At 39.2% G+C, this 15,287-nt stretch overlaps 1 protein-coding gene across 2 annotated transcripts in view; it reads left to right on the top strand.

The window, feature by feature from the left end:
- POU2F1 (POU class 2 homeobox 1) overlaps window positions 1-15,287 on the top strand; it is a 120,895-nt gene that overhangs the window by 92,166 nt on the left and 13,442 nt on the right. For both annotated transcript variants that reach the window (XM_076351349.1, XM_076351358.1), the window contains exons 8-15: window positions 428-522; window positions 2,852-3,025; window positions 6,749-6,890; window positions 9,070-9,215; window positions 10,082-10,261; window positions 12,888-12,993; window positions 13,445-13,790; window positions 14,644-14,732. In XM_076351349.1, coding sequence (XP_076207464.1) covers window positions 428-522; window positions 2,852-3,025; window positions 6,749-6,890; window positions 9,070-9,215; window positions 10,082-10,261; window positions 12,888-12,993; window positions 13,445-13,790; window positions 14,644-14,732 — 1,278 coding nt within the window. The remainder of the gene's footprint in view (window positions 1-427; window positions 523-2,851; window positions 3,026-6,748; window positions 6,891-9,069; window positions 9,216-10,081; window positions 10,262-12,887; window positions 12,994-13,444; window positions 13,791-14,643; window positions 14,733-15,287) is intronic.

The following is a 15,287-nucleotide window of genomic DNA, read 5'->3' as shown; positions in this document are numbered from 1 at the left end:
AATTTGTGGTTTTGATTAGTATTCAGTTGTTGGATTTGATCTGATTAGTGTTCGGTTGTTGATTTTTATATGGCTCCCTAATTCTTGGTCAGCTGTTGGTTACAGGAAGAGGTTTACCCAAAATCTGCAAGCTGAAAGGGGCAATAAATGATTCCTGCACACAGAACTGGGATAACATAGATCATTACAAACTCTTTCTGCAGAGGAGACTAGTACAGACTTCTCTCTTTTACCCTTCTGTCACCACATATACTTCAGGAAAATGCAAGGGGATTTTGGACTGGAAAGTCCGAAGTCTGAAGATATCTATGCAGGAATGAAATGAAGGTGTGCATCTCAAATTTATGTGGCAAGAGCCTTGTTTCACTTCATTTCATGTTTTAGTCTTTTTAAATGACAAACCAAACCCACCCTTTTATCTTTCCAGGTCTCCTGCAAGCGCAGAATCTCTTAACGCAACTACCTCAGCAAAGCCAAGCCAACCTCCTGCAGTCTCAGCCAAGCATCACCCTTGCCTCGCAGGTCAGGCTTATTTCTACAGTTCATGAGTTGCTTTGAGGGGATTTAAACTATTGCAAGTGAACGGACCCTTTGTATTAGTTACCAGAGTAGATGCTGTAGCTATAATAGTGAGTTTGTCTTTCTAGATAGATTCAGTGTAGAGCTGAAGTATCAGTAACTTCAATTTTGTAGTTTCCACCCTAATGTGCCTCTTTTCATGCATTTAATGTTCTAAATTTTTATTTTTAGCTGAAAATTTCCATGATTGATATCTTGAGTTAATGGCACTAGAGCATCCTTTGATTTCTTGTAAGGCTTTCTTGGACAATCTACAAATCTGTGAAATTCAGAGGAGCAAGGTGTGGGCTACCTAAAAAGCTCAAAAAGAGGATTACTGACAAGTATCTTTTTTTCTAAAGATTGCAGTGGTAATCTATCTTTATTGTAGCTTAGTTGTTTTGCTATTATTGCTAAGTCATTGCCAGTCGTATTAGTTACCTTCTGTGAAAGTGAAGACATTGTTAGAAATGCATTAAAATATTCTGTTAGATATATGTTAAAATATTAAAACTTTATGATTAAGCTTTCAGACTAAAAAAGGCAATTCTAAGGTTGCACATGCCTGCAAATTTAATTTTGCTTCACTCTGGATTTTACTGTGCAGTTTAGTTACGTGACTGCATGCTGTTTCTCAAATACCGTGTAATATCATATGGTATCTTCCTGCCAACTTGGTTACATATAAGAATTTTTTAGTCTGTAATAAGATGCCCGAGTCTGAGAGTCATAGAAAACTACATTTTCTATTATACCACCTGTAGTATTTTTCATGCACCATGTGGAAAATGGAATGTGTCTTACCTCTGTAGTTCATACCTCAGTTAGCAGCATGACTCCCTACTAAAGATTAAACTTGGATTAAAAAAAAGTATCAAAACTACAAAGAGAAAATAAATTATATAAAGGGGGTAAAGTCAGTAAAGACATATTGCAGTAATTACTCACTATGCTTAATGTAAATTAAAAAAATATTAAAAACCTTTATAGTGTGACACACATATCTGCAATCCTAGAAAGATCATATATGATCACATTATTTCTCAAGTAATAGAATTATAGATCCTGACCGCCCTCTACCATCTGCTGTGCACTGCAAAATACTGCACTAACTGAGGAGAAAAACAACATAAGGAGCTATGTAAAGACTCAGCTATATGTAGGCCATTTCTTTTAGAACAGCCATTTCTGGACCTTTGCGTAGACTTTGCATAGTACTGTAGTGTTGCATGGACTTGAGGCTGTTCTCACTTGTCCTGAAGGAGTCCATAGTTTCAGAACTGCGTATAGGATATAAAAGCATGAAGTCACCTTTCCTTAAGAGCCTCGGCTGAACTGAATAGAATTTAACTAGAGTAAATGATTTGTCTCAGTTCATCTATGGCATGTAAGAAGGTAGAGTTATGCGCTCAAAACATGTTTCCAGTGTTCCTGTTGCCCATAAAGCCTGAACTGTGCAATACCAGATCTTAATGTATTTTGTTCACCTGTGAGTATTTTCCATGATGCTCAGTTTTTTTCAGATTCTTATTATTGCTGTATAGCAAAATGCTCTAGTATGCCAACGTTCAGGAATAGCGAATCTTGTGTGGACTTCCTGGAAAATTAGCCTTTTATATAGAAGAAAAGTGTGACTTAAAAGGAATTATTTTCTGTAGATTGCCTTTGCTTAATTTCTCATATCACCAGTACATTGATTCTTACTGTTGCAAGTACCAACAGAGGGGTTAAAGGGGGATCTATTTTTTTTTCTTACTGGAAGAGTTGAGTTAGTCACAAGAGATGGCATTAGAGGAAACTTGCCATGTTTGCTGGGCCTGTATGTGCTCACTGTTCCAAGATTAAATAGGAGACTTGAATCTTTTGGGCTGATGACAATCTGCCACCTCATACAAGCAGTAAATTCAATTTAAAAATGATTAAAAGGGGATGAATGCCAAGCTGTCTATAAATGATAGAACTATATCAAGTAAAGGTGTTCAGCCTTTCTTTGAGCAGCTTCTGTAGCAAGTGAAAGTTGTTGGTTATCTGCTGCATTGAACATCTCTTACTTTTCTTTAATTGGTTCTGACAGAGCCTTTAAAAGGCTGTCATACTAATCGAGTTTTCTGGATTGTGATTGCTCGTTCTTGAGAGGAATGTAAATAAATCGGAGGAACTTTCAGATTGGTGGAAATGTCAAATTCATTGATCTCTCTCAAAGAAACCTCACATACCTTTTCTGAATTTAATTTTTGCTGATTATTCTTTTAAGTCTGATCTTCATCTTTTCCTTGCTCTCTTATCTTAATAGCCAGCAACCCCAACACGCACAATAGCAGCGACCCCCATTCAGCCACTTCCACAGAGCCAGTCAACACCAAAGCGAATCGACACTCCCAGCTTGGAGGAGCCCAGTGACCTTGAGGAGCTTGAGCAGTTTGCCAAGACTTTCAAACAAAGACGGATCAAACTTGGATTCACTCAGGTGAGACTGCGTACCTTAGTGCCTGCCAGTGTGGAATCTGAGGTCTCATCTTTCAAGTCTGGAGGGAGACTACAATTCTACCTTTTCCTTAGGAGAACCTTCTTAAATAGGGTTATGCTCTGGCCTTTATGTAGGGGATTTCTAAGAAGTAACAGAAAAAGCCATACATCCATCTTACTTCCCTGTTGGTTTTAAAGCATAGCCATTTTCCCAGCAGGTACGTGCATTTACCAGCTCCAGATGTCATTGCATGTGCACTATTCATTCTGTAGGATGTAAAATGAATGGGACAAAGCACTTTAAAGCTGCCTTTAGAAGTACAAAGTTCCAAAAATCATACAGCACAATTAACTGCTCTGTGTGTTTAAAAAGTATGTCACAACTGTGGACTTGCTTTGGATGTCAAAGGGGTTTTATCTCTCAAGCGTATTTTCCTATTAAACATCAATGATTTCTGTATTTAACGCTTTTGCTAAGGTTCCTAAACAAAACCTGAAAGGACTGTCACTTTGAAGTTCTCTCCTTACAGAGGTGAACTGGAGTTGTGGTTTGTTTTGGTTTGCTTAAAAGCTCCAAAATACCCATAGAGCAGAAGAAAAGTAATCTTGAACATAGTGAAAATGGTTGAATGAGGAGTACAATTAAAAGTACAAAGTGCATTTATATGTTCTGTTATTCTGTTGAAGGGAAATGCTGCTTGGATCCAAGAGTCCTTTCTTATTAATATCAAAATGATTCCCCCCCCCCCCCAAATTAAAATATCTGTCCAGGTAAACAATTAATTTTGGCAGGAGTCTGTGGCAAGCATAGGCGTGTTTTTGCTAGAAGAAATAGCACACAAAAATCAAAGTAGGTATTTAAAAGTCTGAGCTCAGAGCAGTCAGTCCAATATATGTGATTTGTTCCCCCTGCCCAGAATAAGTAAATCTACTCTAGCTGAAAGTATGTGCTGAAGTCAGATTTATTTTTCTGGCAAAGTCCTAAATGTTTGAAAAATCAGGGTTCATAATGAAAGCTCCTGGCAGCATCTTAATTGTAACTCAAGAACAGAATGTTCTTAGTAAAATGAAGTGCGTTTTGCTGGCATGTGTGCCTCCTTCCCTCCCTTCTTTCCACTAGAGGGAGGCACAGAAATACAAGTGATGGACACACACAAAAGCTAGAATAGAGCAGAACAGAACAGAGTACAATACAATAGCTTCCCTATAGCCTGACTGAGGAGGTTCATGTAGATCTTTAGTTATTATGTTTAATCTGCCCTGCTGTGAGATGATTATAAAAGCTCAACTAGACTTTTTAAGTTATGGGTTAACCCTTCTTTATTGACCCTGTTGTGAATTTTCACAGTGAGGAAAAATGAACACAACTGCTTAGGCTTACATTTCAGTATTTGCTTTTGAGCTTAAAAAAGGGGAATCTTGAGAAAGTGATAAAATTGCATTTGATCGTTCCTATCCTACTCTGAGTTTGTATGTGTATAATTAGGCAGTTCTCATAACTTCTACCTCATTGCATAATTGGATGATAATTAGAGACCCCTATTACTTTGGTTTCCTATAGTTGGATAAATAGACTGCCTTTCAGAGGACAAAAGAAATTTCTTTCCAGTGGTACTGTAAGCTTTTTCAGACTTGCCACCCCTGCCTTTCAAAAATAATTGAAAGATTTAGTTTGAATTGCAAACTAATCACTACATTCTGTCTTGTGAGCAATATAACAGGTTTTGAACTTCAGCAGTTCTGTCTCTTCTCCCACCTCGCAAAGTGGGTGATGGATTTAAATCTTTTTGTTTAACTGTTTTCCTTAAAAAGATCTCCATGTTTGACATAGAGGCACAACGAGCATACTGCATCTTAGCATTATTGCAGGTATGGGACTGATTGGTCGGTACAGATTCAAGCTATGTGAGCGAACATTTTAGACAATGTTATTTTTATTCTGTAAAAGGTATTACCTCTGCTAGTCCATTTGAGCTTCTTAACAGACCAGTACACACAACAGTGATGTACTTTATAATCAGTTTCAGTTCAGTACCGGAGCTTCATTCAACCTACAAAGTAGATCAGATACGTACAGTACCTTTATCCTCTGTTCCATCCATCCTTTCAGCGCCCCATCCCAATCTGTAAAATTCTCATCCCAATATGTAAATTCCTTTGCCTACAGCTGAAATGCTGCCACCTTTTGGCGTTGAAAACTATTGACAAAGAAATGGTTAACTATTCATTTTAAATCAGATGGCAAATGTTAGTAAGAACAACATAAATACCAGAATTAAATTTAGTCGGGGGACTGGGGCAAATTTCATAACTCTTTCCTGCCAAGACATAAATCAACTTACCTCTAAAATGGTTTACATAGCCAGGTTTTCGTCTTCATAAACCCACTAGAGCATCCATGTTACTTCTCTTGGAATGATTTATGAGTTTTAAAATGCATGGAATCCTGGCGTATGGGTAGAGTTATAAATGTGAGTTCCCACATGTTTCCTCTGATTGAAGGGTGTACAGACCAATTGTTCTGGTCCTCTTCTAGGAATGAAATTGTTTTCTTTACACAACCTGCACAATTTCTAAGCTTACCAGAGGTTGTTTTCTTCCTCACTTGGATGTGGCCACTCTGCATGCTATTAGTATACTTGTGTCAAGCTGTGGTTGTGGATTTGACCTAAAAGGAAAGAAAGCAAGCTTTACACACAATCCAACTAACCCACTTGCAATTAAACTCCACTAACTATGCTCAAGCTTTTCAGTCTCTTCTTCTAGACTTTTCATTCTTTTTTGTGTTAAAAAATAAAAGTCTAAATTAAACTACTTTAGACCAAATAGCATAATTAAAAAATAATTACATTTTTTCAAAGGGCAGGACTTCCAGCTTTAAAACAAAACAAGAAAACATTATGGTGTTTTTAATGGCCACAATAAAGAATGGATTGATTTTTTTTTTTTTTTTTTAAAGCAAGACTTTCCAAGTGTAAACTACATAGAGATGTATATATATAGATATTAGGATAAGCAAAATGTCTGATAGCTAGCTAAAACTGAGTTTTGAAAAGCGGTAGCAGATGTAAAGAGATGATCATCTGTCTGTAAATCTTATGGATAGCTTTTTGGCAGATGGGTAATGGTAGCGAAGACTACAGTTAATTATTATTTGGAATGGTTCAACTTCTTGTCCGCTTTGAAATGTGTATCTGTGGGGAGAAGTTTGGTTTGAACCTCAGAAGATATTGAAAGTTCAGATAAGAATATTTTTGCATCTATTTAAATGTGATATATGTTTGTAGGCATCTTTTCAAGAGTGTTTTTCTACTAATTTGAGAACATGAATTCACTGCATTTCTGCTTATTTGAACTTTTTCTTCTTCGGTGTGAAATATGCAGATACTTAAATCTGCTCCTAAAGAGAGCTTGGCCTTTACTTATTTTAAAGAATAAGAAAAAAATCGCAAGTTAATATTCAGTGGAATGTTCTGCTCAGTGATAATGCAAAGAAGACAAAGCATCAGGGATTTCCTGGAAAGAGTTACATGGTTAAACTGACTGAGGTTTGACATTTCTTTATTTGCTTTAGTGTGAATCTTAATAGAGCCAAGCAAGTTTCTGTGAAACTGAAATCCCACGCAGCAGTGGAGTCACTAAGAAAACACAAGACTGTGAACAGGATTCCTTGCTTTGGAAGTGCCTATGTTAGTGAATCCATTTTTTCTCTTTCTTTGTCCAGGGTGATGTTGGGCTCGCTATGGGCAAACTCTATGGAAATGACTTCAGCCAAACTACCATCTCTCGCTTTGAAGCCTTGAACCTCAGCTTTAAGAACATGTGCAAGTTAAAGCCGCTTCTGGAAAAGTGGCTCAATGATGCAGGTGAATGAGTCTGTGTATTTCTTCACCAGCCTACCAAAATCAGTAGGATTCTGAAAAACCCTGCAAAACTGCTTCGTTTGTGCCCTTATGGTTTTATGAAGCCACCAATCGTTGTAACTGTCCATGGGACAAACAAGGGTGTAGGAATAAGTGTCCATACTTCCCTTTTCATGTGCCCATACGCATCCGAAATTGTTCCAATATGAACTTTCAGAATTGTGTTCTGCAGCCAGCTGAATAATTGCATGGGATGAGGTATAATATGTGTCATGGTTTTCCTCCTTCATGTATGTTAATGCATATAACTTCTAATCCTCTTCTAGCTTTCTTTCAGATGTGTAGTAGAGAGAGGGTTGCATGGTTTGTTGTTTCAGTAGGCAGAGCTTATTGCATTCATCTCCTCCCACACCCCTATGTGCATTCTTTTCATCTCTCTCCAAGGGTCCATATAAACACTCTCTTTCTCCCCATAGGAAGAGTTTTTTGTGGGTTAGGTTTTGCTTTTCCCTTCCAGAATTATTTTTTCCCGGGAGATAAGTTATTCGTGATGCCAATGTTGGTAGTGTTCCTTTTTTGTTTTCTTTTTTTTCCCCACCAGCAAAAGGAGCTTGGATGGTGGTGCTAGGTGTTAGGATAGAAAGTGTTTAAGAGTGCTGTCAGCCAGTTTTTTCTTCCAAGTATACAACTGTACATAGTATAAAACTGATGGATCTGCTAAACAGATGGCAGGGATGGTGTGTGCCTTCCTATTTTTACCAAAATGAAGAGAGCTTTATGCTGACGCCTACAGCATTCTCTGAAATTTTGAAAGTAATTGGATGCAGTGTTGAAAATTTGTCCTGCATTGAAACAAGGAAGTGTCGTTCTGTTGTGCTGACAGGGGTTATCTTTAGGTAATCTAGATCTGTGATAGAAAACATAAAGATCTTCACCTGAATGCTCTAGTCTACAGGCCAGTGGTCCCTAAACCTTCCAGCAACACTGGATGAATCCAGTGCTGCAAGGAATGTCATAGTTTGCTTTTCCTGCTAGCCTGAAGAAATACTTGGATCTGTAAAGTTAAGGACTGCAAACAGTGTCAGGGTCCTTCACAGTCTGGAAGTTGTGAACCATCGTCTTTGGCTCTGATTCAGTTTCATGAAAATCTTTGGAAGAAAGATTCAGGTGACTTTAAAGGCTACTTTTAGGTGAAAGCAGGCAGGAGAAGCATACCGATGATGCCTTCCATTACGTTACATTGGAGTGTTGGAGAATTTCGTTACAGAACTCAGCTTGTTCTGTGGGGTTTTCAGGATGGAGACGGGTTTCAGCACATTTATGGGTGCCCCATTACTGGAAAAAAAAAAAATCTAGAAAATAATAAGTGAATGTACTTGCCCATTTGAGCCTACCAGAATGGTCTTGGGCATTGTGACCTTTGACACCTGCTTATCACCCACAAACCCCAGTGCAGTGAGGGATCTCCAGCCATAATTAATCATTTTGTTTAAATTCCCTGCTGGAACCTGCCTGTTGGTTATTTTGCACTTTCTGCTACAAAGTGGGGTCAAGTGTGTTCTCTCTTTGCTCTTCTGTGGAGCCGAACAGATAGGATTAGGTGTTGACAGCTAGAGACCTAGTGAAGCTAAGGAGGGGGAGCTGCTAGCTGTGTAGGCTGTTTGGTAGAACTGCATAGCACTGAGTATCTCCTAAGATGGGAGAGAAGAGGTTGAATGCTGTGAAGCTGGCTATGAACTTCCTCTTCCTCTTGTGTATTGCAGAGTGGGTAAAAGAAGTTTCAGGCTGCTCAGATTTTTTCATAATTGCCTGTGATTTACAGCTGTGGCTCATGGATAGCAGTTACTGCTTTTTTTCTTCAAACTGTGACTTGCAGTGAATGAGTGTGGGGTGGAATGAGATAAGGGAGATACAAACTTTGTATAGGTATTATAAAAGGGATACTGTGGTAGCATACAGGAGCAGAGAGTGCCCTCTGGGCTTACTTGTAGCTTTTAAGTTTCAAGTGTATGTTGTAATTTACAAGTACAACGATCAATGCGTGTGATCTTCAGAAATCTCTATATATCTGGAATAGATACAGAGTGGGTTTTAACATACCTTGCACAGGTGAAGAAGACTTGCATTAGACTGCACTGCAGTCAAATAAAATCTCCTGATTTGTGTTACTTTCTTTTTTTAGAAAACCTCTCATCTGATTCAACTCTCTCCAGCCCAAGTGCCCTGAATTCTCCAGGGCTGGGGATCGAAGGTTTGAACCGTAGGAGGAAGAAACGCACCAGCATAGAGACCAACATACGTGTGGCCTTAGAGAAGAGTTTCCTGGAGGTCAGTGATCCTGTTGCTCCGCTCAGCCTATAAAGAAATGAAGAAACTTTGCTTAACAATCATATCTGTTGGAGTGAACCCATTACTGTGCTGTTTAAGAAAGTGCTTGAATACAAAGGCTGTGCCAAGAAGCACGCATCAACATCTACTTCACTTTAAAAAAAAAAACAAACAAAAAACCAACATAGAAGACCCCCTCAAAAAAACCCTGATTAGTTCTTGCAGTTCGCTGACTGTGATTTCGCATTCCAAGATACTGAACCATAGGTCTAAGCTTGATATTCTGCACATCAAAAAAAAAAGAAAAAAAGATTACCCTTTCTGAGGGTGGCTAAATGGGTGACAGTCTAAACATACATAATGTGAGGTTTTTAGCTGGCCTTATGTTACTCTTGTTAGGTACTTTGTGCAGCTGTATGGGCAGATAGCCTCTGTAAGTAGCCCGTTCAATCTACCTGTCTTTCATTATAGGTCTAGACAAGTTGGAGGTTCATTTGGCTATTGCTGTAGTTTATCTCTCCTATTCCTTTTCAAGAGATGCTGAAAGAAAGATTTCCTTATCGAGGTCTAGAATTCCTTGAAGGATCAACTCACAAGTCAGATCCCTTCTCTCAAAAAGAAGCATGTGACCTTAGTCTACATCACCCGTCTCTGAGGAACACAGCTTACTATTGGTAGAAATGTTCCCGTAACTAGGAAAACGGAGGGCAGAAGTATCTATTATGGTCTATCTCTGTAGATATTGTACCACTGACCAGATTCTGGATATAAATGGCCCATCCAGATTTCTGCCTCATGAAGAAGCTATAATGTAAAACTTCAGAAGGTAATTTCACAGCTTTTCAAGTACCGTTTCCTTTTCTCAGAACCAAAAGCCTACCTCGGATGAGATCACCATGATAGCTGACCAGCTAAACATGGAGAAGGAGGTGATCCGCGTATGGTTCTGTAACCGGCGCCAGAAGGAGAAAAGGATCAACCCACCTAGCAGTGGTGGAACCAGCAGCTCGCCCATCAAAGCAATTTTCCCTTGCCCAACCTCACTGGTAAGAATCCAGAAACTGTGTTGACAAAGATCACTGGAAGAGATAGTTCTACTGTGCTCACTGTGGAAGTTGCACATGCTACACCTTCTTTGTACAGCAGACTTGTTCTCACAAATTTATATTTTACTGGCATTTTAAGTATCCTACTTGCATACTATATAAGAGAGACAATGCTTACAAATCAGGCACTAGTTGGCCCTTCAGTTTGGGTGTTTTATTTAAGTCAGCTCGTGAGTAAATATTCTGACTAGCAAATTTGCAGTTGGGGTTATTGCTTTGAAAATATTCCAGATAGTAACTCCAGTTTATATCTGGACTTCCTCTCTTGCCCAAACTACTTTTGTAAAATAATAGTAATAAAAATATGCTTAACAGCTCTACTCCTCCCCTCTTATTTTGGCTGCTCTGATAAGTAGATGAGCAGCCATAAAACGTATCATTTGGAGACTTAAGTCACACAAATCCAACGATACTGTTGTTGTCACTTTTAGTCAGGAATGATTTATGTAAAAAAAAGACATGGAACAAAGGAACAATTTAGCTAATACTCATGTAATTAATTTCCCACACTTGTATTTGCCTCAGGTAAACACAAACTTCATGAAAATAAGAGTAACAAAACACATGCATCAAGGTTCCTTCAGCTCCTTTGCTACCAATGTCCGTGGAGGTCTGTTTTTCTAAATAGAAACAGTAGCTATTAGATTTCATAGTAGCTATGCTAATAGGAATGTGGTGGAATTTATGTAGCCTGTAGCTGTCCTTTTGTAGTATTTATTCCACCCTCATCACTGTAGTAGCTAATATCTTCCAGTACTTCATTAAATCATTAATTTTGGTGACGTGTCATTCTTTCCCCTCATCCTTGTCTCAGGATGTGTGCATGCAACCTTTTGTTTCAGGGGAAGGGATGTGTTAAACGTACTTAGGCTCTTTTTTTTTTTCCCCAACTGGAAAGCAAGGTTGCATGCCTTGCTACCAAAGCAGAACATAGTGAGATTTATGATACTGTGTTTTAGTAACCATGCAAGTTTACTCGGACTGCAACTTAAGAAAGCTTTCCAACGTAAATTTCCCTTTTATTATAAACTGCCATTGTAGGTAAGAAATTGAGGTGTTAACCACAGTCTCCATTTTTTCAGTGATGTTTCACTAAGCATTTTCACTCATTGTAAGCTTCTCTTAAGACTGTGCTGCCACTCAAATGAATGTTCCAGCCCTGCTGCCCCTAGCCTTCACTGATTGTGTGCTTTGTTGATTCCTTGTGTCAGCTCTGGAGATTGTGTCCAGAGGATGATTGGGCTTAGTTTACTAGTTTGACTGCAAATTAACCATGTGAAGAACAATGATGAATTTTCAGTAGGGCTAGATAACCGATCTGACTTGTAGCCTGCCTGCACAAGTGCTAGGGCTCTGAAGCAGGATTGGAGGGGAATGCTCCTTTTGATGGCAGCCTACTTTTGCATTGGCTGAAGTCAGTCATTGTAACCACGGGGTTAGCTGTATTAATTCTAGGTCATTCAGTGCCCTGAAATACGGATTGTGACCTTGGCCTTAACTGTTCGGTGGGCAGATGACAGATACGATGTCTGGGCTGCATTTGTGGGAAGTGTACTATGTATCTAGCTCTTCTTTATTTCATACACTGTTTGAGATGGGCAGAAAGCTTTTAGATCTGTCCCAGTTGCCCTCGTCTTGTTTAAAATGCATGAAGCATTTGACTTCCTATAAGAGGTTATGCGGCATGAGAGAGATTTCTCTGATAACAAACTTAAGGTAAGAGAGGGGAAAGGAGGAAGGTTTTAGCCTATATCCTTGGCTATGTTCTCTTGGGCAATTCTAAAGGATTCATTTCTCTCATTGATGTATAACAGCCTTCAAATATTACCGTTGGACACCATTTCTTGTCCATAAGAAGTCCTTTCTCTCCTTATATTTCATTTTTCCTCATAAGCTAGTTCCTCCAGCCTTAAATCTTTGGTGTTTTTTATCCGTAATGTCTTCAGTTTATTGTAGCTTTCTTGTAATAACCTGTCTGCAAGTAAAATTAGCTTATGTCATCTGAATGTTTTAAAATTCAGAGATCCTTCCTCTGGCACAAGGAAACTTATCAAAGTAGAGTTTATAGTTTGGCTGAGTAAAAGTGAAATGTTATTCTGTTTATCCATGTAAACACATTACACTAAATACCTTTGGTAATGCTGGGGCATTTAAATAATTTTATCAGAGAAAGAGATTTGGAACCGAAAAGATGTTTAAACCCGTGCAGAAATAATATATTTTGTAACTCTTTCTGTAAGAGTGACTCTATTAAAACAAGGTGCTGTCTTTGGAGGGAGGCAGAGAGGGAAGGCTAACTTGCAGTCCTGAGACAGTGTGGATGTAATGGATACATCTCTCTTCAAATACTGAATGATTAAGAGTAAAGATATTGCTGGTAATTAGAGAAGGTACTATGGTTGGTCCACTGAATGATGAAGTAATGTAATTACAAAAAAGTTAGTTTATATGCAGTGTTTTCCCTGATAACTTCCTCAGTTGAGGATGGGAAGAAAGAAATCCAAGTCTAGTAGTTAACTCTTTGTCTTTTACCAGTTGAGCAGTTGTGTTCTTTTTTGACCTCCAGGTGGCAACCACGCCAAGCCTTGTGACTAGCAGTGCAGCTACAACCCTGACTGTCAATCCTGTGCTCCCTCTGACCAGTCCTGCTGTAACTAGTCTGCCAGTCACAGGTAAGGGCTGATTTCCCTTGCCCCCACATTAACCTCTACCATTTTCCCATTTTAAGCTCTTCAAAAGGTCATTCAGTATTGGTCACACTGGCAGCCCAGGACGTTCTTGTCATTGTTCCACTAGGAACAAGGTTTCCTAGTTACTCCACTAGGAAACTTCAGTCTTTGTGACCATTCAGTTGACTTTTCTGGGGATAAAATCACAGGTGATGCTGGAATGAAATATGCTATATTCCATTGCTAGCTTCTAGATTCTAGAGCTCCTCAGCCTCCTCTTGGAAGTGTCATTTCATTATAGTCTGAGCTTCTCATTTGGACTCTCAGTGCTTCTTGGTCCTACAGAAATGTGTGTTTGTCTCCTTTTCAGTTGGATGTGCAGTTCAGGTGGGTAGTGGTTTCTCTTTAGTCATATCTGTGTTTTGTACTGATCTAATCAGAATCAATCTTCTAGGCACAACAGAAACCACCTCCAACAACACAGCAACAGTGATTTCAACAGCACCTCCAGCTTCTTCAGCAGTGACATCACCCTCCCTGAGTCCTTCCCCTTCTGCCTCAGCCTCCACTTCAGAGGCATCCAGTGCCAGTGAGACCAGCACAACACAGACAACCTCCACTCCCTTGTCCTCCCCTCTTGGGACCAGCCAGGTGATGGTAACGGCATCAGGGTTGCAAACAGCGGCAGCAGCCGCGTTACAAGGAGCTGCACAGTTGCCTGCAAATGCAAGTCTTGCTGCCATGGCTGCTGCAGCAGGACTAAACCCAGGCTTGATGGCATCCTCGCAGTTTGCAGCTGGGTAAGGATGAATTTTTCACACCCTTTTAGGTGAGGTGACAGAAGAGGGAAGGAGAATTCTTGGTCTGAATTGTATGGGCTTTTATATATCACTATTTTCTGGTAGCTCACTTTGTGATTCTAGTGTCATTTATCTCAAATTCTGAAGGTTTACTTATAGATGGTAATTGGCCATTCCCATCAATGTACACAAATGTTTTCATTTTACAGATGAAAAAGCAGTGTTGCAGCAATGTTGTGATTTGATAAGTCATCCATCCCACTGCAGAGCTTGACTTAAGAGCTGCAACTTACCAGTGAATCATAGCATCTGTTCAACTAATTGTAAAATGGAGAGCTAGCCTAGACCCACTTCACACCTCTGTGATCATTTCTCCATCATCAGCAAGAAGCTGTAAAAGAGACATGATGTATTGTTGAAGTTTTAGTTTTAAAAACGTTGCTCTGAGAGATGACTCTTTGTTTCTTCAATTCCTCTTGATTTACATCTTTCTTATCTGAATTTGGGACATGATGATAGCTCTCTAACGAGTGGCAGTTTCCCCAAAATACTTTACAAGAATATTTTACAGCAACAATCAATACAAGTCATGTATTTACAGTACCTGTACTTCAGGCATGTTGCTAACCACACAGCTGAAAGGCAACGTCTACTCAAGGCGTCGTGAAGGAAAAACTAAAATAAACTAAAATTAGCCCTTAATCTCTGGTCTTTCCACCCTCCCTGCCCCCCCCCCCCCCTTTTTTTTTTTTTAAATATGATGGTGTACTTCTGAGCAGTGACAACCTTTTCTTAAAAGTAACAGTCCTTCCCTCTGTCTTTGTTTCTTCTTCCACGATCTTGCTTCCTCCAGAGGTGCCTTACTCAGTCTCAATCCAGGGACATTGGGTGGTGCTCTCAGCCCGGCCTTGATGAGCAACAGTACACTGGCAACTATTCAAGGTCAGCAGTATTCTTTTAATGCACCTCTGTGATACAACTTGAGTTTACGTGCTTTGTTTTTCTCTACCAAAAAAGAACACTGACTCCTCAGCACTGGACATAAATGTCATAGGAGTAACGGTTTTACAAAATTTAAATGTGCAAATGCATTTCATGTGTCACAGAGATAAGAGCAGGTACAACTTCAGAAAGGGAATTAGAACTGTGTATGATTTTGTAGAGATTTTCAGGAGGCATTTAAGATGTTGAACGTGATCTGGAATTTATTTTGTTATCCTCCCCCCATTGGCATGTATCTCCAGCAGGTTAGAGATTTGCTTTTTATAGCTCTTCTAGCATAAGCTTGAGCAGAGTTGTGCTCTTTTGAAGTCTGTTAGGAGCGCAGTTCCGAGCAAGACTTGATCCTGAATTCTTGTCCTCATATGTATTTAAAAAGAACCCACGACAAACCACCTACCTCCTAAAGTCCTTACGTAGAACTTTAAATCCATAAATCCTTATTCAGAGGAGTAAAGATTTATTTGGAGGAGTAAAGATTTATTCTGGAAGTGTCAT

Source organism: Aptenodytes patagonicus, chromosome 1, assembly GCF_965638725.1.
Source record: "Aptenodytes patagonicus chromosome 1, bAptPat1.pri.cur, whole genome shotgun sequence".
Lineage (NCBI taxonomy): Eukaryota > Metazoa > Chordata > Aves > Sphenisciformes > Spheniscidae > Aptenodytes > Aptenodytes patagonicus.
The sequence above is the reverse complement of the archived record's forward strand: the minus strand, read 5'-3'. Positions and strand labels throughout refer to the sequence as shown.